Consider the following 19,833-nt stretch of genomic DNA (forward strand, 5'->3'; position numbering starts at 1 on the left):
GTGAACTCCCCGTCACTTGTAGGGCTTACCTACCCCTTCAGGGTGGGGGCGGGGGGAGGGCCGGTCTGGTGGAGCTGAGCTTCTGACCACCTGGTGGCTCTGAGCAGATCACGTGCAGCAGGGTAGAAAACCCCGCGCAAAGGTGCGGGGCGACCGTCCCATCTCATGAGCTCGGAAACCGAGGCCCAGAGAGAGGAGAACCGCTCTCACGGGGTGTCACGTAACTGGGAGACTTGGAGTCGGCCAACGCAGCCAGCATTTGCTGTGTAACCCTGTCCCTTGTGACCAGGATGGGGGAGGTCAGGTGGGTTCTGGGTCAGGGCCCGAGGTTGCCCCGACGGAACCTTCTAGAAAGACCAGCCGGCCCCAGCAGCATGCTAGACCTCTCCAGGGGGCAGGCAGCGTCCAGGCAGAGATGAACCGTCTGGGGAGGGAGGAGTCATCCTCCGATCAGCGTCTCTGTAGCGATCATGGTGTCGCCGTCGTAAACAGAGTAGCAGCCTTGAGTTAATCCCTTGAACTGTCACAGTGACCCAGTGGGATGGGTGCTCTGGTCACCCCGTTTACAGATTAGGAAACTGAGCCACAGAGCGGTCACCCAGGGCCTGCTTGGGGACCAGGGCTCAGACTGGTCGGACGTCTGGACCCCCAGGCCCTTTCCGGACCTACTGACTAGGCAGCACTTTGAGGGCGGGCCCCGCCATCCGAATCTTCACGGCCCCCGTGCTTGCACGCATGCTCGCCCCTGAGGACTCCTCATGGGCAGAAGCCTCTCGATGAGGCAGAGGGTCTGGCCGTAAGTGCCCATTTTGTAGATGAGCAGACTGATGCTCCGGGAATTCAGGGATCTAGCCCCCTACGCCCCGACGTGTGTTATCTCAGAGGACGGGAGTGACATTGCTGGAGTCAGCAGGCAGGGGCAGGCACACGGACACTGAGGTCAGCTCTCTCCTGCCCCCCTGCAGTGTGGCCTGGGGCGCGTGACTCAGGCTCGCTGTGCCTCAGTTTCCTCATCTGCAAAGGAGACGATGCTTGTGCCGGTCTTGGTGGCCTGCTGAGGAAGTGAGTCACGGGCGTGAAGGGCTTTGTGCAGAGCTCAGCACCCACAGAGGCCCTGTGTCGCTGTTGTTTTGGTTATTATTTCTGGAAGCGGTAGGCCTCGAAGGGAGGTCAGAAGTGGGAGAGGCCGGGGGGCAGTGGGGGTCGTGAAGGCCGAAGGCCTTTGTCCGGGGCCACGGCAGCCCCGGCCGGCCCGGCTCTATGGCTGGGCGCTGGGGTGGGGGCCCGTCCTGCAGTCCCGGCTGCCTCTGAGGCCGGCGCCCCCACCCCCGGGGTCCTGGGAACCCAGAGCCAGACGAGGCCAGTGACTTGTCCAGAGACACCCAGGAGTGGGTGGGACTGGCGGGACCCCGTCATGGGCCAGGGCCGCTGCGGACCGTCGGGGCTGAAGGGAGAGGGTGCGTCGCTCCAAGCCGAGAGCTGCCATGGCTCCTCCCTGCCGCCTGCCGGGCCCCAGGCCCACTGCCGGCCCGCCTCCCTGGCCGCCTCCTCTCTCCCGCCTGCTGCTCCTGCCGCCTTGCTTCTAACCCTTCTCTCCCTTCCTTCCAGCCTTACACGCCTCTGGGAACGAGGTGCCCAGAGGGGAATGCAGTGGCCCAGGTACGAATGGAGCCATCTGGCCTGGGGGTGGGATAGGGTTAGGGCTGCCCGGGGGTACGGGGCATCCTGCGGTCGCCCGTCTTCAGCGAGGGGCCCCAATTCTGTGAGCATGCCTCTGTGAGTGCCACCATTTGTGCTGTTGCTGCCTCTGTGCCCCTCCCCGGCTCAGTGTCTGTTCCCCGTGCTGTTCCCTGACACACTCGTGCACATCTGTACGCTCGGTTCCATCGTCTTGTTGGCTTTCATCGGTGCTTCCATTCGTGACTTTTATGTCGTTTCATTCGCCAACAGCAAGTGCAGGGGTTCTCAAATGTCCCCGTTTTACACAAAGTGGGGGAAATCGAGACCCAAAGAAGTGGCAGGAGTGTGTTTTTTTAAGGCGGAAGAGCCCAGTCAGAGCCTAGCTGTCCTCGCCTTTCATCTGTACCCACATTGGGCCACTCGAAGAACGTTGCTGGGCACCTGCTGTGTGCCAGGCCCTGTGGGATGGGATGGGGGTGCTGAGGCTTTCCCCCCTTTCCCCTCAGTCTCCTCAGAGTTCATGGGCCCCTTTTACGTTGTCGTGGTGATGTAATAGCAGATCATCACCGAGCGTCACCCTGTGCTGCCACACCTCCTGGCTCACTTTCCCTGTGAGCTGGGAGTCGCTCTCCCCACTCTACGGATGGGGAAAGCGAGGCCCAGAGGTAACGCGCATTACCGTGGCCGGGCTTCCAGCGTGCACGCAGACAGGGACGGGGCGCTAAGGCCGCAGCCCTGGCCGCACCGGGGTGCCGGCGACCCCAGGGCCCGGGCTCCGGGGTCGGCAGGGCGGCAGGGCAGGGTACCCAGGTGTGTAGGAGCCTTGATGGGGCAGCTGCATCCTGAGATTGTGCTTTGGAGCCGGGACGGGCAGGTCTGGCCTTGAAGAAGGCCGCCCCTGCCTCTACCCCTGTGCCCCCCGCACCACTCACCCTCCTCCTCCCCACCCCTCCCGCAGCCACCGTCAACAACAGTTCTGACACCGAGAGCATCCCCTCCCCCCGCGCCGAGGCCGCCAAGGACGCGGGGCAGAACGGGCCCAAGCCCCCGCCTGCCCCAGGCGCCGACGTGCCAGCCCCTGAGCCGCCCACACCACCGCCGGAGGATGCGCTGGCCCCCGCCGAGCCCGCCCCGGCCCCCGAAGCCGCCGGCCCGCCCACGCCCCCACCGGCACCCCCATCGCCCACCGCACCCCCTCCTGTGGTCCCCAAGGAGGAAAAGGAAGAAGAGGTTGCCACGGCCCCCCTGGTGGCAGAGGAGGAGGAGCAGAAGCCCCCCGTGGCCCAGGAGCTGTCCGTGGACGTGGGCAAGCCAGAAGAGCCTGCCGAGGCCCCCCCCACAGAGCCCATCAAGAGCGAATGCAAAGAGGAGGCCCCGGAGGACGGGCCCCACAAGGGCAAAGGAGGCCCTGAGGCCAGCGTGGAGGCCGCCCCCGAGGGGGCCCTCAAGGTGGAGAAGAAAGAGGGCGGCGGCCCTGGGGGCAAAGCCCCCACGACCAAGGGAGCAGGGGCCCCCCAGGACAGCGACTCCAGCGCCACCTGCAGTGCGGACGAGGTGGATGAGCCCGAGGGGGGCGACAAGAACAGGTGAGCGGTGGGCACACCGGGAGGCGGCTTCTGTCCCCCGCAGAACCTCTGTGCCTGCCCTCGGGAGCACGGCCCGGCTGGAGGAGGGGGCGGTCGAGGGGGAAGCGCGCCGGGCGGGGGCGGGGGGGGGCGGGGCTGGCTTCCGGGGCTGCAGCACGAAGCCCCGCGACCCGGGTGGCCGGAGGTGTGCCGGTGCGGCCGGGGCCCTGCCACTGTGCCGGCGGCTGGCCGTGCTTGGTGCTCTGCACCCCCACCGCTGCCTCCGTGTCCGTGTGCCGTTTTCCCCACATTTCTTTCCCTTGCGAGGGCACCGTCCTGGGATTCGGGGCCACCCGAATGACCCCATCTGAACTCGATCACGTGTGCAAAGAGCCTGTTTTCCAAATTAGGTCACGTTCACAAGTCCCTGGCTGTTAGGACTTGAACGTGTTTGGGGTGGGGTGGGGGTGGGGGTGACAATTCCATCCTTAACAGGGCCAGTGCCAAGGTCCGGGGGTGGGAAGGAGCCCGTGTGCTGCGGGCGGAGTGACGGAGCGACCCAGCGAGGGTCAGCTGGCCGTGCCAGCTCCTGGCCCCGTTCTCAGGGGAATGCTCTGCTCAGCCGGCTGTGACTTAGGCTCTGAGAACAGCCAGCTGCCAACGCGGGGCGATGCGCGGGGGTGAGAGAGGCCTGCCACGTCCCGGCGGACAGTGGTGCGGGTCTGCCTGAGGCTGCTGGTCGCAGGATCCCGAGGTCCCTGGCGGCTCCTGTCCCGTCCGCCAAAGGTCTGGGTGCAGGCGCTTGGGGCCCGTGTCCTGGCTCCCACGGATTGAGCTGTTGAGGCCGCTCTCCTGCTAGGGTGGCCTGGAGGGACCCCGTGCCGTTTCTCTTTGGACGCCACTGGTTCTGAGACGCGTTCCTCCCTTTCTCACTTTTGTCTCTGCCCCTGGCACAGGATGGTTCTCACCCCAAGCCCCGGAGCACTGGATTTCAGCCACTTTTGGCACAGATGCTTGGGGACCCTGAGACCCTCGGCCAGAAGCAAAGCTCATACCCCGGATTCGGGGCCGGTTGCGGGCAGCTGAGGGCAGAGGTACAGAGGCCCACTCCCACCCACATCTGGACACTGGAGGAATGTTTTCTAGTGAGGCAGGCGGGTCATTTTTATTTTGACTAAAAACAGTGCGGTCTGTTGTCTCTCCTCTCCCGTCTCTCGGAAAAGTTCTGGGCAGAGCGAGAGGGAGGAAAATCTGACTTTCAAATCGCCGAGTTCACTCGGAGCCTTTCCTCTGCCCCGTGATTCACCTTGGGGCACGTTAGAATGGCAAGTTCTAGAACATTCCATGGGGAAATCAGATTCATCCAGAGCTCGTTGGGTCCTCACACGTTCCACAAAAGGAGGTGAGCCATGTTGTCCCCAGGTTTCCGTCTCCAGGGGTCCCTGGGGGCCACCACCGGCAGCCTCACCCCACCTGTGTCAGGAGGGGGACAGTCTGGTGGGTGGCCCTGTGACGGGCAGAGGCCGGGCCAGCTTCCGGGGGCTCAGAGCTCCTGAGCTTGCCCTTGGAAAACAGTGCCCTCAGTGGAGGATTGGGCCCACGGCCAGGGTCCAGCCACTCCGCTCGCTCTTTGTGCCTGGGTAATGGGGTCAGGGCGGACTGCTCCCCACCCTGCTCCTGCTGGCCGTGGGGACGGAGTCATGGAAACATATGTTTCTGCTCTTAGCGGGAAGAGTGCTGAGCTCATGGGGCAGCCGTGCTGATAAGCCGCCTCCCGGAGTGTGTTTGGGCTCACGTGGCCTGCCCAGACTGGGGAGCTGGGAAGCCTGGGCTCAGCCCCCCTCACCCCCTGGATCCCTCTGGCCAGGCCCGAAGGCCCCGCACCCTCAGCAGAACAGCCCCACCCGGGGAACGTGTCCTCCCCCTGCCCCGTCCTGCTGGGTCTGGCTCTGTCCCCTCTTCCTGCCTGGACGTCCAGCATTCGATCCCCGGGGAGCAGCAGCCCTGGGCTGGGAGTCAGGACACCTGGTTTAGTCACGCCCTGTGTGACCGAGGCTGGGCCCCCGCCCTCAGAGCCAGGCTGGACTGAGGCCAGCTCGCTGACCTCTTCCTGGCTGGCCGCCTGCCACCCCTCCCTCCCCCCCCAGCCGCGGCCGCGCAGGCAAGATGCGTCAGAGCAGGCCCTGGCAGCCAGGGCCTCCCGGAAGGGCTGGCGGGACGGGTGGGCCCCCGCACGACCCCAGGTCCTGGCCGCCCGCCCCCCGCCCTCCTTCCCGCCTGGCGGCCCTGGTGTGGTGAGCCGGGCGGCCCTGGACGCGCCCAAGATGCGTGTGGTTCTGGCCCCCGCCGGCCGACCTTTGGAGGGAGGAACCCTATTCTGCTCTCGCTGTCTGTCACCTTCTGCAGGCAGCTTGGCCGGGAGTTTTCTTGGCTGCCGACCGGAGATAGTGGCCCCGATTGCAAAGCCTAGAGCTCGCCTGCCCTCCTCTGTCCCAGTTTCCAGAGAAGGTGCCTTGGCACTTTCTCGTGGGCTGGAGACCTCGGAGAGCCCCTTCCCCTGGGCCTCAGTGTCCCCGCTGCGGGCTCACCGTGAGCAGCACAGACGGGCCTGGTGCCAGGCTCACACACGCTAGGTGCTCAGCGAACAGCTTGCCGCCTGTGGGTCCGCTGCGGGAACGCTGCAGGTTTCCTCCAAGAGCCGCTGGAGTGTGGGTTCTTCCACCGCGCCCCTGAAATTCTGCAAGAATCCTACCAGCAGTTTGCCTTTCGTTGCTTTATTCCGTAAATCACCGGGCACCAGTGCGCGTCAGGCGCCCTTCTAGGTGCGAGGGATGCTGGGAACAGAACAGGCGAGCCCTGGTTCCAGAGCGCTTCTGCTCTGGTGGGAGCGGCCAGCAAGGCACGGGAACATTAAAGGGGCGGAACAACTGCTCCTGTGATGAGTGGGTGATGGGAAGATCGGGGTGTGGGGAGCAGTCAGGGAGGCCTCTCTGAGGAGGTGGCGTGGGAGGGCGATCAGAGCCGGTGGTGGGAGGTGTGGGCAGGAACAGGCGGTGGAAAGGCCCTGTGGCCGCATGAGCTTCTGCTCGGTGGAGGCCAAAGAGGCCTGCGGCGGGGTGGAGCGAGGGAGATGGGCAGGGGAGAAGGTGACAGAGGAGGTGACAGGTTCCCTCCCTCTCCAGCCCCAGCGTGGCAGCGAGGATGGTCTCAGCCTGGTGATAATGGGGATGCCGAGGGGGGCACTATTGAAGAGGGGCGCCCTGTCGCAGACCCAGAGCGTCCCCAGCCCCCTGTTGCTCATCGGTCACCCCCGCTCCAGCCCTGGCCCTCCAGCGTGGGAAGGAAACCCACAGTGACTGGGAGATCCCCTGTCCCGCTCAGCCCAGGGTGCTGCTGTCGGTATTCTGTGTGTGTGCTCCCTTGTTCCCCCAGAGAACAGTTCCCGGTGGCAGGGGTGGGGAGGGGGTGACGGTCCTCATGCCCATTTTACAGATGAGGAAACTGAGGCACAGTGGTTCAGTCATACGGCTGAAGGTGGGATTCGAACGGGGAGCGTGAGCCCTGAACTGCTCCCGGCCGTGCTGCCGCCTTCCCCTGCCTCTCCCGGGTCACATGCCTGGTGCCAGGCTCCGAGAGCCCCGCCCCACCCGGGCCTCCCGAGAGGAAAATAAAAGCTGCTGTCTTCCAAGAAAACAAAGGAAAGAGAACAGAGGCCCAGCCGCCCCTGAGGAGGCTCCTGGAGGCGGTGCTCAGCCGCTGTGGCTGCTGGAACGAGGGGAGGTTGGGAGCGGGGGGAGCGCCCGTCTTCCCGTGCCTTTGGGGGTTCCAGACCCTGAGGCCTGTGAAGGACTTGAACCCAGACCCTTGCTCTGGGATGCCACCCTCTCACAGTGAGGGGTGGGGCTGGCTGCGGGGCGTGGCGCCCGTGGCCCCAGTCCCCACTGAGCTCCTGCCTCACTCTGTGGGGGTGCCCAGGCAAGAGGGGTCCGGGTCTCCGTGCGTGCCCCCAGCGCTTGCTTGTGGAGAGCCTTAGAGGGGCAGCCCCTGCCCTTCTGCCCTCCAGTCTGACTTGCCCCTCCGTGGGTGAGGAGGTGGGGAAACCAAGGCGGGCACAGGCTCCAGGGGAAGGCCCTGGTTCACGGCCTCGTTGGCGGGGACCAGACGCTTTGCTTTATGCGTGTTCTAAAAGCGTTTACGCAGACACAAAATGTTACTTCTCAACTTTAATACTTGTGTCTGTGTTTTTGTGTATGCGTCAAATACGACATCTTACTGTTCCTGGAAGCAATACGGTTAATCAAACTCTTGATTTTACGGCTAGCGTACAGTACGTTCTTTTTTTTTTTCTTTTTCTCTCGTGACAGCTTTATTGAGATACAATTCACATAGTGTACTATGTAGCCGTTAACGTGTACAGCCGAGCGGGTTTCAGTCTGTTCACAGAGGTGTGCGGCCATCATGGCCATTGAAGCCCAGAACGTTTCCGTCACCCCCCCCCCCCCACCCCAGAGAAACGCTGTGCTCCGCCCCGCTCCCCGCGCCGCCCCTGGCCCCCGGCCCCCCACTCCCCTAGCTCCTGTCTCTGGGTTTGCCTCCTCTGGGCATTTCATCCCGGTGGATTCATGCGTGTGGCCTCTTGCGTCTGGCTTCTTTCGCTTGGCACGTGGTTTTCCGGATCCTCCCGGTACTTTCTCCTTCTTTCTTATGGCTGGTTCCTATTTCACCGTGTGGACGGACCACGTTTTGTGTATCCTTGAAGCCGATTTTGGGCCCATGGGTGGTTTCTCACCTTTTGGCTGTGGCCACAGCGCCTCCGCGACCTGAGCGCACCGACCTTGTGCGTGCGTGCGTGGACCCGTGTTCTCAGTTCTCCTGGACAGACGCCCCCAGAGTGGGGCCGCCGGGTCAGACGGTCACCGTCTTGCCTTTGCAGTAACTGCCAGGCTTCTTCCGCAGCGGCTGCAGCGTGTTCGTTTCTGGGTTCAGGTTAACAAGTGCCCGTTGGTTTCAATGGATGCTGGGAGGCGGAGGGGAGGGGAGGCCGGGTGTGGGGGCCCTCGAGGCAGGCGGGGAACATCAGGACTGCTGATGGCCCGGGTGCTCACGCCCGTCGGGGTGCCTGGTGCAGGGGGGCAGGGAGGGGCAGCGGCCACAGGGGAGGGAGGCCCGAAGCCCTCGGAGCATGAGCAGGGCAGGTAGAGAGGTGAGGGCGGGCGGGAGGGGGAGCAGGTGGGGAGGACCGTGGAGGCCGGCGGAGCACGGAGAAGTCAGGACGACCTTCCCCTGCGCGCCAGGGGCAGCCCCGGCGGGCGTCGCCGCGTCTGTCGCTGCTCAGCCGAGCGTGTGGCAGATGCGGGCGGGAGGCGGTACCCGCAGGACGGGCTGTCATGGCCGTGGCTCGGCGGCTCGGCCACCACGGAGAGCAGAAGGCGCCGAGGCCTCGAGTCGGGTGTGCGCCCTGTTCCGTGCCCAGGAAGGAGGCACGTTTACCTCACGGCTGGGCGTCTGGCTCCGGCTGCTGGGCGCAGAGAGCCGCGAGCCACGTCCTCGTTGTCACGGCTCTTGCCTGGAAGGCAGCGGCTGTGGCTTACGGTCTGCACGTGGCGTCGCCTGACCCGGTCACGGCACACAGTAGGGGCTGTGCCCACGGGACCCTCTGGCCGTGGGACCCGGCCCCAGCTTTGCCCCCCCCCCCCCCCCCCCCGCCCCCAGGCGAGTCCTGGCCCAGGGCCAGTGCCCTCGCACGCCCTGATGGGTCACCGGTGGCGTCCCGCGGGCAGAGATTGGATCCTGGGTCTCTCCGTGCTCCCGGGGCACGGCGCTGGGTCTGCTGTATGCTCAGCAAGTGCAGGTCTCGGGAGGGAGTCAGGAGCTGGGCGGGAACCTGGCAGCCAAGGTCGGTAGGTGAGGGTCAGGCTGGGGCAGACTGAGATCCCACCCGAGAGACCCCTTGCCAACGAGGGAGGCGGATAGGGGTTGTGGCAGCTTGCTGTGCCCAGTACTCTGGGGTTTCCTGGAAATCCCTGAGGACTTCCTGAAGGAGGTGACGCCCGTGAAGAGGGCAGGCTGTGTCTGGGTGCCCCTGCACGGGCGGGGCCCCGTCCCTGGCATCCACTTGGGCCCTGCCAGGTGCCCAGTGCGGGTTCCCGGTCGTGTGTGTCAGCAGCAGACGAGGCGACCGTGCTCTGTGGAATGAAGCACTTACGGGCCCGGTTCGGCTCGCGGCCGTGCTTGTGGCTGATGGGCAGACAGGTGCATGCTGACCGGGCCCTCCACACGAAGTTTGCAGCCTGCCTGCTTTCAGTGCCTCAGAAGCGGCGGGCCGGTGAGGTGCGAGTTCTGGTTCAGTGGGTGGGGTCCCCGGCTCCTGCCTCCAGTACGTGGGGTCCACTCAGCTCCACGCCGGGCACCTGAGCCTCCCCTATTTGGGTGATGAATAATCTCCCTGAATCTCTTAAGCTCGCCGAGCCTTAATCTGGTTGAGTCTTTGGCTTTGCTGCAGCTCTGGAAGAGCCCTGTGCGGCGCGGGCCCTGAGTCTTGGCTTCCCTGGGACTTTGCTTGCCTGGGGCTGTCTCAGGGGGGTATTTAGTCCTGGCCTGGGCCTCGGGGCTGGGCTTGGAGCGGGTCTTGGCTCCTCACGGACCCGGCCGGGACCAGAGGAGGGAGGGAGGAGTCGCCTGTCCCCGTTCCCCACCCCCCCGAGTCCTGGTTGGTCTCCTCGGCCGGGTGACCCTGGACATTTGCCCCGCTTCTGGCGGCCCCCTCTGGTCGGGTCCTGCAGGGCTGGAGCCCGGAGAGGGCAGCGGTGAGCCTGTGGGCTGACGCTCCTCTCCCCCTCAGGCTGCTGTCACCACGGCCCAGCCTCCTCACCCCGAGCAGTGACACCAGGGCCAACGCCTCCCCCCAGAAGCCGCTGGACCTGAAGCAGCTGAAGCAGCGGGCGGCCGCCATACCCCCGATCGTGAGTGCCCGGGCGCCCCTCCCGCACCCCAGGACTCCTGCGAGGAAGGCAGCAGCCCCCCACGCCCCCCACCTTCAGCTCCGGTTCAGGGAGGCAGCGCAGGAGGGCGGGTGCCCAGCTCCGGGGGGGCGGGGGGGGGGGGCCAGCACCTGCAGCCTCGCTCTTCTCGGCCCTTCCCGGCAGCCTCCTGTTTCCTGGAGAAATCCCCATGGAGATGAGGCGGGAACAGCTCCAGGGCTCTGGCGGGCGTGCAGGGTGGGGCTCTGGAGGAACCAGGGAGCTTGCGGCCTGCGGGTCTCCCTCCTGCCCCAGTGCCCGTGAGGGCCCTTCCGCCCCGAGGGGCCGTGCCCACCGTGCCCACCTCCGCCCTGCCCCCCGAGGCTTCTCCAGAGCTCCCCCAGACCAGGGAGGGCAGGACATCCCCTGGCTGTCTCAGCACCGTGGGCAGAAAGGTGGGGCCTCCCCTGTTCTAAACAAGAGACCCTGTGGGAGGCTCCCCAGGAGAGGCTGTGGGGAGGCTCGAGGCCGCGCAGGCAGCCCCTTGGAGGAGCCCCCTCGTCACAACGGCCCGGCCTCTGCCAAGGCCGCTCCTCTCTGAGGAGGTGTGCCCGGGCTCCCTGTGTGCGGCTGGGGGGCTGCGGGCTGAGGGGCTTTCGGAGTGAGGGGCACGGGGCGGGCCAGGCTGTACGGCCAGCTGCCGGGGCCCAGCGCGGTCCTGCTCGTCCGTCCCGACCTCCCAGACCCGCGGAGACTCAGGGCAGGGGGCACGGGCGGCCACACCCCGCGCCCTTTCTGCAGAGACCTACCCCCCCGCCCCCTGAGCTGCGTGCCTTTGGACACCTCGCCGCCTTGGCCTTCGGGCTTGTCACCTGCGGGGGGCCTGGAAGGCTTTCCCCGATCTCTGCGGCCCACGGACGGCCTGTCAAGATACTCATTTCCCCTCGCTTCTCTCAGCAGGTCACCAAAGTCCACGAGCCCCCCCGGGAGGACGCGGCTCCCCCTGCCCCCCCGCCGCCACAGCACCTGCAGCCGGAGAACGACACCCCCCAGCAGCCCGGCAACAGCCCCCGAGGCAAAAGCAGGAGCCCCGTGCCTCCTGCTGAGAAGGAGGGTGAGTAGGTGCCCGTGGCCGTGGTGGAGAGTAGGGGGGCGTGGGGGGCACGACGGGGACGGGGACGGGGACGGGGATGAGGGCCGTCTGTGCGCGTGGGCCGGCTGTCGCGGCTCTGAGCCTGTAGGGGCAGGCGAGCCGGGTAGGTGAGCGGAAGCGGTGGCGGCGAGGCAGTGGGGCATGCTGGGAACGGTGGCGGACCGGGAACTCCTGGTGTGAGGTGGGCACCTGCTGGCTTCTGCCGAGTCACCCCGTGGCGGTGCGGGCCTGCCGTTGTTCTTCCAGAGGAGCCAGGAACCCGTGTTTTCACGTGAGGTCTAGTCTCTCGGCACTGGCAACGTTAACAGTTGTTCAAAGACGCCGTGTCTGCACGTAAGCGCGTCTGTGGTGCAGCCTCGGATTCCACGGGATTCCGCCCACGTGTGAGCTTCTAGAACCGTAGAGGAGGCTCGGCGCCCAGCTGGCAGCGGCTCTGGGCCCCGGGCCGGAAGCGCTGCCCCACTGCAGCGCTCACCCTGACCTTGCTCCGGGCCGAGGTCGCCGGGTCCAGCGGGGAGCCCGTGGGGTGATTCCCGGAGCGGCTGTGTTACAGCAGCTGCCCGGGGCGCGCTTTGCTGCGGCCGCGGGAAGCTCAAGGTCAGGAGACGGGCCAGGCGCGGTTTCTCTCCGCCTCAGACTCCCCATCGGGCCCAGGAAGTTCCAGGCCCGGGTCCCCGAAGGGGCACCCTTCCCCGTTCAGCCTGGCGCGCGGTGGGTCGGTGCGCATCAGAGGTGCTGGGCGCAGTTCCTCCAGGGGCCCCCCCGCGCCGGGCCAGCCTCGGCTCCCGCTGGCCGCTCGAGGGGTCGGAGGGCGGGTGCCACCCGCACCCGCTTCTCGCGTACAGAGCCCTTCCCTAGGAAGCCGGATTGGCCCTTGGCCGTGGGCCCCCTTGAGGGTGCCGCTGTGCGCCTGCGTGAGAACAAAAAGCAGGGCCGTCCCTGAGGGAGGGCCGCTCCACGCTTCCCACTAGTGACACGGGCCTGCCAGACATGCCCCGTGTAATCAGCCTGCCCCCTCGCCTCCCCGCGTCCGCTCTCCCCTGCTGCGCGAAGTGTTAGACGCCACCCACACGGGGGGGGGGGGGGGGGGGGGGGGGGCGGGGGTGCATCCTGGCCGGCACGCAGGCTGTCTGCTGGCCACTGGGTCGGGACACTTGTTGAACACCTGTGATGGCCAAGTGCCGTGCCAGGCGGCGGGGAGTTGGCAGTGAGCAAGGTGAAGGGATCGAGGGCCCTTTTTGTGGTTGAGAAGGACGTTAAGCCAGGACACACACAGAAAGAAGCAAGACGACTTTGGAGTCGTTCACGCAGTTAAAGAACGAAACAGGGTCGGGGAGGCTCAGAGGAGGGGTCTCTGTGGAGGTGAGGAGTCGGTCATGGGAAGATGTGGGGAAAGGGCATTCATTCCAGGCAGAGGGAATAGCACATGCAAAGGCCCTGGGGTAGGGACAAGCTTGGTGTGTTTGGGGCGCTGCCAAAAGGTGGATATGGGCGGTGAGGGGGTAGGAGAGAGGATCAGAGCAGGAAAACTGGGGCCCGGATTATGTAGGGCCTCGTAGGCCATGGTGCCACAGGGATTCTGTCTCGGGTGTAGGAGAGGCCTCTTTGGGAGGCATTTTGATGTGTCTGTGCTGTGGGGAGTAATCTGATTTATGTTTTGGAAAGATGTCCCTCTCTCTCTGGCCATTGTTGAGGAGAAAGGGCCACAGGGAGTTGTGGGCAGATGGGGGAGGCCACCGTGCTGCTCCCGACCAGCTGTGGTGGCAGTCTGGACTGCAGGGGTGACCACGGAGGCGGGGAGTTTGTTTCAGAGGCAGAAGGCAGCCGGGCCTGCTGAGGGACCCGAGTGGGGATGAGGGTGCGGGGTGTCTGCCTTCTCCCGGGACCCTGCCAGCCCCCCACGCTGGGACCAGGACGCCTCACTACGGGGAGGAGCCGGGCCTGGCCCTGGAGAACATTCCAGGCTCGGGGCACCAGCCCAGGGGTTTGCTGCGTGGCAAGGCCAGGGCCCCAAGCAGCTCTGACCCGTGCCGGATCTGAGCAGGGCTAGGCCACCCTCGGGTGGCCGGGCATCACCCGGGGCCAGCCAGGACCTGCTGGGACAGGTCATGGGCGCTGTCCTGAGTGCCAGCACCGGTGGTTTCTGATTGCAGCGGGACGGGGGGGGGGACGGGGGGGGGGCACTGTTTTCCTGGAATGGCTCCCCGCGGCAGACAGCGCCCCTGGCCTCAGGCACCATTCTGGTCTCTCGGGAGCTCCCCTGCTTCCTGGCTCCTGCGTGGGCTCCCCCGGGGCCAGCTGGAGGAACAGGTTGTCTCTCCAGGCCCCTGGCCTCCCGCCCAGGCTGGCCCGGCCCCAGGAGCCCCCCAGCCCCCGCCCCTGCCCACCACAGCCCAGGCTGAGCTCCAGGAGGCGGGGGTGGGTAGCTGCACGAGCAAGGCCCAGGGGGGGTGTTCGGGCCAGGCCCCGTGGGGGCGCCTCCGTCAGGGGCTGTTGAATCCGTACACGGGGTTGTTCCCCACATCTGCGACCCCCTCCTGTGGGCTGCCCGCCTCACCAGGGCATGGGTCCGGGGGGGGGGCTCGGTCTCTCGTGGGAGAGATGTGGAGAATCCAGAGCAGCATGGCGGGCCTCACTGCTCCGTGCTGACGCTCCCGTGGGCCTTCGGAACCTCCCTGCGCCGTCGGAGGTGGCCCGAGAGCCGACACCTGCCCGCTGTGCCTGCCCCAGGGGTGGAGAGTTTTGGGGTTTCCCAGTTGTGTCTCCTGCCTGGCTTCTCAGCCACTCACCTCCCCTAGTCCCTGAGCCAGTTCTCAAGGGAGAGGTTTGGAGCTTGGGGCAGATTTCAGGAGAGTAGGAGGTGGGCGGGCGAATGCCGTGACCACAGACCTGGGCCCCTGGCCTCTGGCCACGTCTGCGGGGTGTCCCCAGGCCTGAGAACCTGGGGCCAGCTTTCATTCGTCTTCCTGTGGGCACAGTGCCTAGTGAAGGTTAAGGTCACAGTCTGTAGCCTGACCGCCCGGGCTCGAAGCTCCTTCCCCTCCCAGCGGTGGGCCTTTGACCTGATGACTTTGCCTCTCCTGGCCTCAGTTTTCCCAGCTGTAAAATGGAGACGGTGATAGTTCCGTTTAGGGTGCAATGAGGATAAACGAGTCGGTACACAAACAGGGCTTCGAGTGCCGGCTCGTGGGAGGCTGTGGGAGGGCCCTAGTCTCCTGTTCTGTTATCTGTAGCTGCAGAGGCCAGGAGGTTGAGGGTTCAGATCCCGACTTGGCCACGTATTTGGTGGTGACCTTGGATAACTCCACTGATGTGTCTGTACCTCAGTTTCCCCCTCCATGCAACAGATCTGGTAACCGTCTCCTTCTCGCAAGCTTGCTCCTTGGATCCATGCTGGCGGGATGCTTAGCACAGTGCCTGGCACACAGTACGTGCTCAGCAAACAGGCGGCCATGGTGGTCGTTGTTATCCCAAGGGTCTGCACCTCCAGTCGGCCCTCCTGCCAGGGCATACGTATCGAAGCAAGCCTTCGTCATTGTGCAGAGGCCAGCGAGCTTGTTCTAGAAAGAGCCGGAGAGTCAATATTTCAGACTTTATGGGCCAGACGGTCTCTGCTGCAGCTACTCAGCTGTGCCGTAGACAGTAAATAAACGGGCGGACGCGGCCATGCTCCAGAGCAAGTGTCCATACAGAATCAGGCGGCAGGGCCCCCAGGCCACCAGCTCCAGGCCCTGCTTTGGAGGTTGGTCCAGGGTCCCTCGCTTGCCTGGCACACTGCGGCTTAGAAGCTCCCTGGGATCTCAGGGGCTCAGGGCGGTGCTGGCCTGCAGACTTGGTGGGCTCCCAGCATAGTCCCCCTTACTATTGGCCAGGACCCCATCCTTGCCCAAGGCCAGTCCTGTGGGCGCAGGAGAGCCTCGTTTGGGCGGGGCTGGCCAAGTACGGCTGACGGCCCTGCCTCATCCCCTCAGCAGAGAAGCCTGTGTTCTTCTCGGCCTTTGCAGCTGACGGCCAGAAGCTGCCCACAGAGCCTCCGTGCTGGACGTCGGGCCTGCCCTTCCCTGTGCCCCCTCGTGAGGTGATCAAGGCCTCCCCGCACGCCCCTGACCCCTCGGCCTTCTCCTACGCCCCGCCTGGTGAGTAGCTCGGCCCAAGCTCTGTCGGCCAGTGCAGTCATTGGGTGCCAACTCTTGGCACTGGTTTGGAGCTGTGTGCAGGGGGATCTTAGAATCTGATGGGACCCAGCAAGAGGGATGGTCTGGTCGGTGAAGGGAAAGAAGGGGGTCTTTTGAGATTAGAGAAGTTTGCAGGATTAGAGTCGAAGCCACTGGCAGTAGGGAGCCATAGGAGGTACTTGAGCTGGTGAGGGGGCAGCCCTAGAGCGGGGCTCTGTCTTCCACCAGTGACTTAGAGCTAGAGAATGGGCAGGTGGAAAGAAAAGTCTGGGGGGAAGGGAGGAGGGGAGGGACCTGCTTTGGTTTACAGATACGTTCAGCCCGGGGTTGAGATTCTTTCTGGGTCCTCCAGTCCTGCCGGGCCCCGCCAGCAACAGAAGTAGCACGTCTGGGGCCTGCTAAGGGCTGTGATGTCAGCAAAGGCCGTCCTAAGCAGAGCTGATCCCAAAGCACAAGTGGGATAAATGAGCCAGGAGCAAAACAGGGCGAGACAGGCCAGGCAGAGGAACTGCATGTGCAGAGGGTCGGAGGTAGGAAAGAGCGGGAGAAACGTGAGAAACAGAATCCGGCTGCCTTGGTGGAAGCTTGGTGCCCAAGCTGTGGGTCCGGGGAGACCACAGGCACCAGGTCGGGGGCACCTGAAAGCCGTGTCAAAGTTTAAGAGTTTACCCTGGGGGCAGTGGGGAGCCATGGAAGGTAAACAGCAAGGGGAGGATGTGAACCAGTAGGCTTTTCAGAATTCCTTTGGGGGGAATGGGCTGCTGTTGGCGGGGGAGGGGGTAAAGTGGGAACGGGGAGACCGGTTAAAGGGGGTCCGGGCTGGAGGTGAGGGGCTTAGACGGGGGCTGGGCTGTGGCAGGGTGGAGGGAGGCTTCCTTAGGGAGGGAAGGGCGCATGTGGACAGGCGCCTGTGGGGGGTGGTCTGTCTGGCAGGGGCCCTGTGATGGACAGGCGTGTGCCCTACAGGTCACCCACTGCCCCTGGGCCTCCATGACAGCGCCCGGCCCGTCCTGCCTCGCCCACCCACCATCTCCAACCCGCCGCCCCTCATCTCCTCCGCTAAGCACCCCAGCGTCCTCGAGAGGCAAATGAACGCCATCTCCCAGGTGAGGCGGGAGGGTCAGCACCCCCCCCCCCCCCCCGGAGCATCTGTGTGGCCTGGTGCCCAGAGAACAGCCCCTTCCTCTTTTGGGGTTCAGGCTTTCCGTCTGTAAAGCGGGGCATTGGAAACAACGGTGCCTCGGTGGGGGCTGGGCACCCGAGGGGCCGGGGTCGTCTCTGTGCCCTTCGCTGCTAGAGTCCGAGCGGGCTGGAGTTTGCCCCAGGACCTGGGGACTCGGGCAGTCAAGAGCACGGACTCTGCAGGCAGACTGCGTGGCCTTGGGCAAATTACCTAAACTTGCTGTGCCTCGGTTTCCCCTCCGTGAAACGGAAGGTCGGGTGCACTAGACACAGCGCGTGGTGAGCCGTCTGTGGCTGCCTGCCCCTTCGCCTCCCTGACGTATCCGCCTGTGCGGGGAGGGGTGGGGGCCAGGTGTCCGCTTTGCCCCGGACCACCCGTGCGCGCCGTTTCCCTTACGCCCCACCGGCTCCTGATGGCCGCTTCGCAGGTGGGGGGATCGAGGCCCAGGAGAGCTGGGGACTTGTCCGGGGTGACTCGGCTGAGCAGCGGCCTGGGACTTGAGCCCCCGGCTCCCCGCCCGCGTGCGATTCCGGCGTGCCCCTCCCCTTGGGCTCTCGCAGAGGGGGCGTCAGGACGCTCTGGCTGGGCGTGTGGCGGAGGGACTGCGAGGGCGCCCGTGAACCCGTGACCTCTGCCCCCCACAGGGAATGTCGGTACAGCTCCACGTCCCCTACTCGGAGCACGCCAAGGCCCCTGTGGGCCCCATCACCATGGGGCTGCCCCTTGCCATGGACCCCAAGAAGCTGGGTAAGGATCTGGGCCCCCCACCTCGGCGGCCCGGGCGTGGCTCCAGCTGTGCACGTTGGGGGCTTGAGGGCAGGGTGCCGAGGCCCGGCCCCCGGGTGGGGCCGGGTGGGGGCCGTCCCCCCAGGCCCCTGCACCTGTGCTGCGTGGCTCACCGCTCCCACCCGTCCCCAGCGCCCTTCAGCGGAGTGAAGCAGGAGCAGCTGTCCCCGCGGGGCCAGGCTGGGCCCCCGGAGAACCTGGGGGTGCCCACAGCCCAGGAGACATCTGTGCTGAGAGGTGAGGGCGTGAGGGGTGGGCGTGAGGCCCGGATCCTGCCCCGCGTCCCTATAGCGCGTGCCCCTCTGCTCTTCGGAGGAGGGTCGAGGCAGGAACGGGTACTTTGATCCCAGATCGGGGGGTCATCAGCTCCCACAGGGTCCAGAACCCCGTCTTCCTGATGGTTTACCTTGCCATTTAGGGCCAGGGGGACCTTCTGCCCCAGGGGAGACCCCAAGGGGGGACTTGCCGGTCACCAGGAGCCCAGTCTGGGTGGCTTTTAGGGCCGGGACCTGGGAAGGGCTTGTGGACACCCTTTATGCCCCGCGTCTCGTGTCTTCTAGGGACGTCTCTGGGCTCGGTTCCGGGAGGAAGCATCAGCAAGGGCATCCCCGGCACGCGGGTGCCTCCCGAGAGCCCCATCACGTACCGTGGCTCCATCACCCACGTAGGTGTCCCGGGGCGCCGCACGAGGGGCGGGGGGAGGACCCGCGGGCCGCGGCTCCAGACGCGGCCCTGACGGCAGGCAGAGGGCCGTTCCCTCTGTTCCCCCCGGTGCCACCGCGTGGCACCTGCCTCGGTGGGTGTGATGGTGTCCTGGGCACAGCAGCTCGTTCCGTGGTCGTTTCTCTTTTGTCTGTGTGGAGCCAGGCGCCCCAGGTGCTGAGCAAAACGCAGAAGTGGCTGCTCCCAGGGGGCCGGCTGGGTAGCCGGAGGACGTAGGCCGGGGCTCACAGGCCGTGAGAACGGGGCGGGTGACTTCAGAGTGCCCGGTGCTCCAAACTTCCAAACTGAGTGACATACCATGATTCAGAATGCCCGGGGCTGCTGAGGCCACACTGACGGGCAAGTTGGGGAGACTTCGCGGGGGTGAGCCTCCTGCAGGAGTCCCGGAATAGCGAGTGGGCGCGTCTCCGCGCGGGCGAGGGCCAGTGAGGGCCGCGGTGCCTGGAGCAGGGAGTGGAGGCCACCTTCAGGCTGTTCGCGGACAGGTGCTCCGCACTGTGGCCGAGCCGGCCCCCACCCCTGGGGGGAGTCGGTCACGAGGCCCTCCTGTGATGCAGATGGGGGCGGCGGGGGGGGGGAGCTTGGTTCTCCACCTGACCAAGGCCGGGGGTTCCCTGTGCGTCCGGGACACGTTGAACCCTCTCCTCCCTGGCCAGTGAGCACGAAGTGTGGCACCACCGGCTCCTGGGGTCCTTAGCTCCCCGGGCTTTATTTTCCTTCCTTCCGCCCAGGTCCAGACGAGATGCTTTATGCTGGCACAGAGCCCGTGCTAGGATAGCCCATTTTATAGATGAGAAGACTGAAGCCCAGAGATTAAAGCTGAGGTCACATGGCTAGTGAGCAGCGGACCTGGGGTTTCGTGCCCAGCCGTGTCCGGCCCTAGAACACGGTGCCGGAGAACGAGGAGCCAGAACACACGTGTGGGCGTGCCCCTGAGTACACGCACAGACACGCTCGCATGCACGGACACAGGCACAGACACACACGGCCGGACAGGCGGGCGCACAGACGGGCTCGCGCGACACCCCCCGCCCCACCCACCCACACGCACGTTAGAGGCGCCGCGTCCCGCCATAGGCTGGGCGGCAGTGAGGCGTTTTCGACCCCGGTGGCCTCAGATCAGACCACAGAGGGGAAGGAAAGCTGTAGGTTTTGAAATAACAGGCTTCGGGAGGCAGCCTCGCTGAGTGCAAAGAACGAGCACCCGGGGCAAAAGTCAGGCCGGGGTGTTCAGGTCCCCGCTCTGCCACCCACTCACTCGAGCAGGGGACGGCCCCTCCTGACTCGGTTTCCCCTCTGGGGAAAAGCACTCCTCCCGGAGTCTTTCTCAAGGGGCCGGTTGTGATTAAAGGTCGAATTCCGGGTCCCCTCGGAGCCCACCTGCCCCGGGTTTCCCGGCAGCTGTGACCCACGCCGTCTCGGTCACTCACACCCCGTCGGCTGTTTTTCGCAGAGGGTGACAGCTGCCAGAACACGTGGGAGTCAGACGCTCCCACGGCCTCGCTTCCGGGTGGCGGCGGGGAAACCCGGCACGGACCACAGGCACGCGCACGCGCCCGTGAACCCAGCGGGCGTGCCGCCCCTTCGCAGGCTGGAGGAGGCCCCGGCG

The 19,833-nt window shown here is 65.8% G+C and overlaps 1 protein-coding gene across 26 annotated transcripts in view; it reads left to right on the plus strand.

Moving 5' to 3' along the window:
* Positions 1-19,833, plus strand: part of NCOR2 (nuclear receptor corepressor 2) — a 218,807-nt gene that overhangs the window by 172,685 nt on the left and 26,289 nt on the right. For 17 of the 26 annotated variants that reach the window (XM_042910781.1, XM_042910758.1, XM_042910764.1 and 14 more), the window contains 9 exons: positions 1,609-1,659; positions 2,639-3,266; positions 10,087-10,207; positions 11,162-11,318; positions 15,329-15,493; positions 16,499-16,638; positions 17,360-17,462; positions 17,634-17,738; positions 18,062-18,165. In XM_042910781.1, the coding sequence (XP_042766715.1) occupies positions 1,609-1,659; positions 2,639-3,266; positions 10,087-10,207; positions 11,162-11,318; positions 15,329-15,493; positions 16,499-16,638; positions 17,360-17,462; positions 17,634-17,738; positions 18,062-18,165 (1,574 nt within the window). The remainder of the gene's footprint in view (positions 1-1,608; positions 1,660-2,638; positions 3,267-10,086; positions 10,208-11,161; positions 11,319-15,328; positions 15,494-16,498; positions 16,639-17,359; positions 17,463-17,633; positions 17,739-18,061; positions 18,166-19,833) is intronic. The other 9 variants (XM_042910779.1, XM_042910782.1, XM_042910775.1 and 6 more) reach the window with 3 other exon arrangements.

This window comes from Panthera leo, chromosome D3 (assembly GCF_018350215.1).
Source record: "Panthera leo isolate Ple1 chromosome D3, P.leo_Ple1_pat1.1, whole genome shotgun sequence".
NCBI classification, from domain to species: Eukaryota; Metazoa; Chordata; class Mammalia; order Carnivora; family Felidae; genus Panthera; species Panthera leo.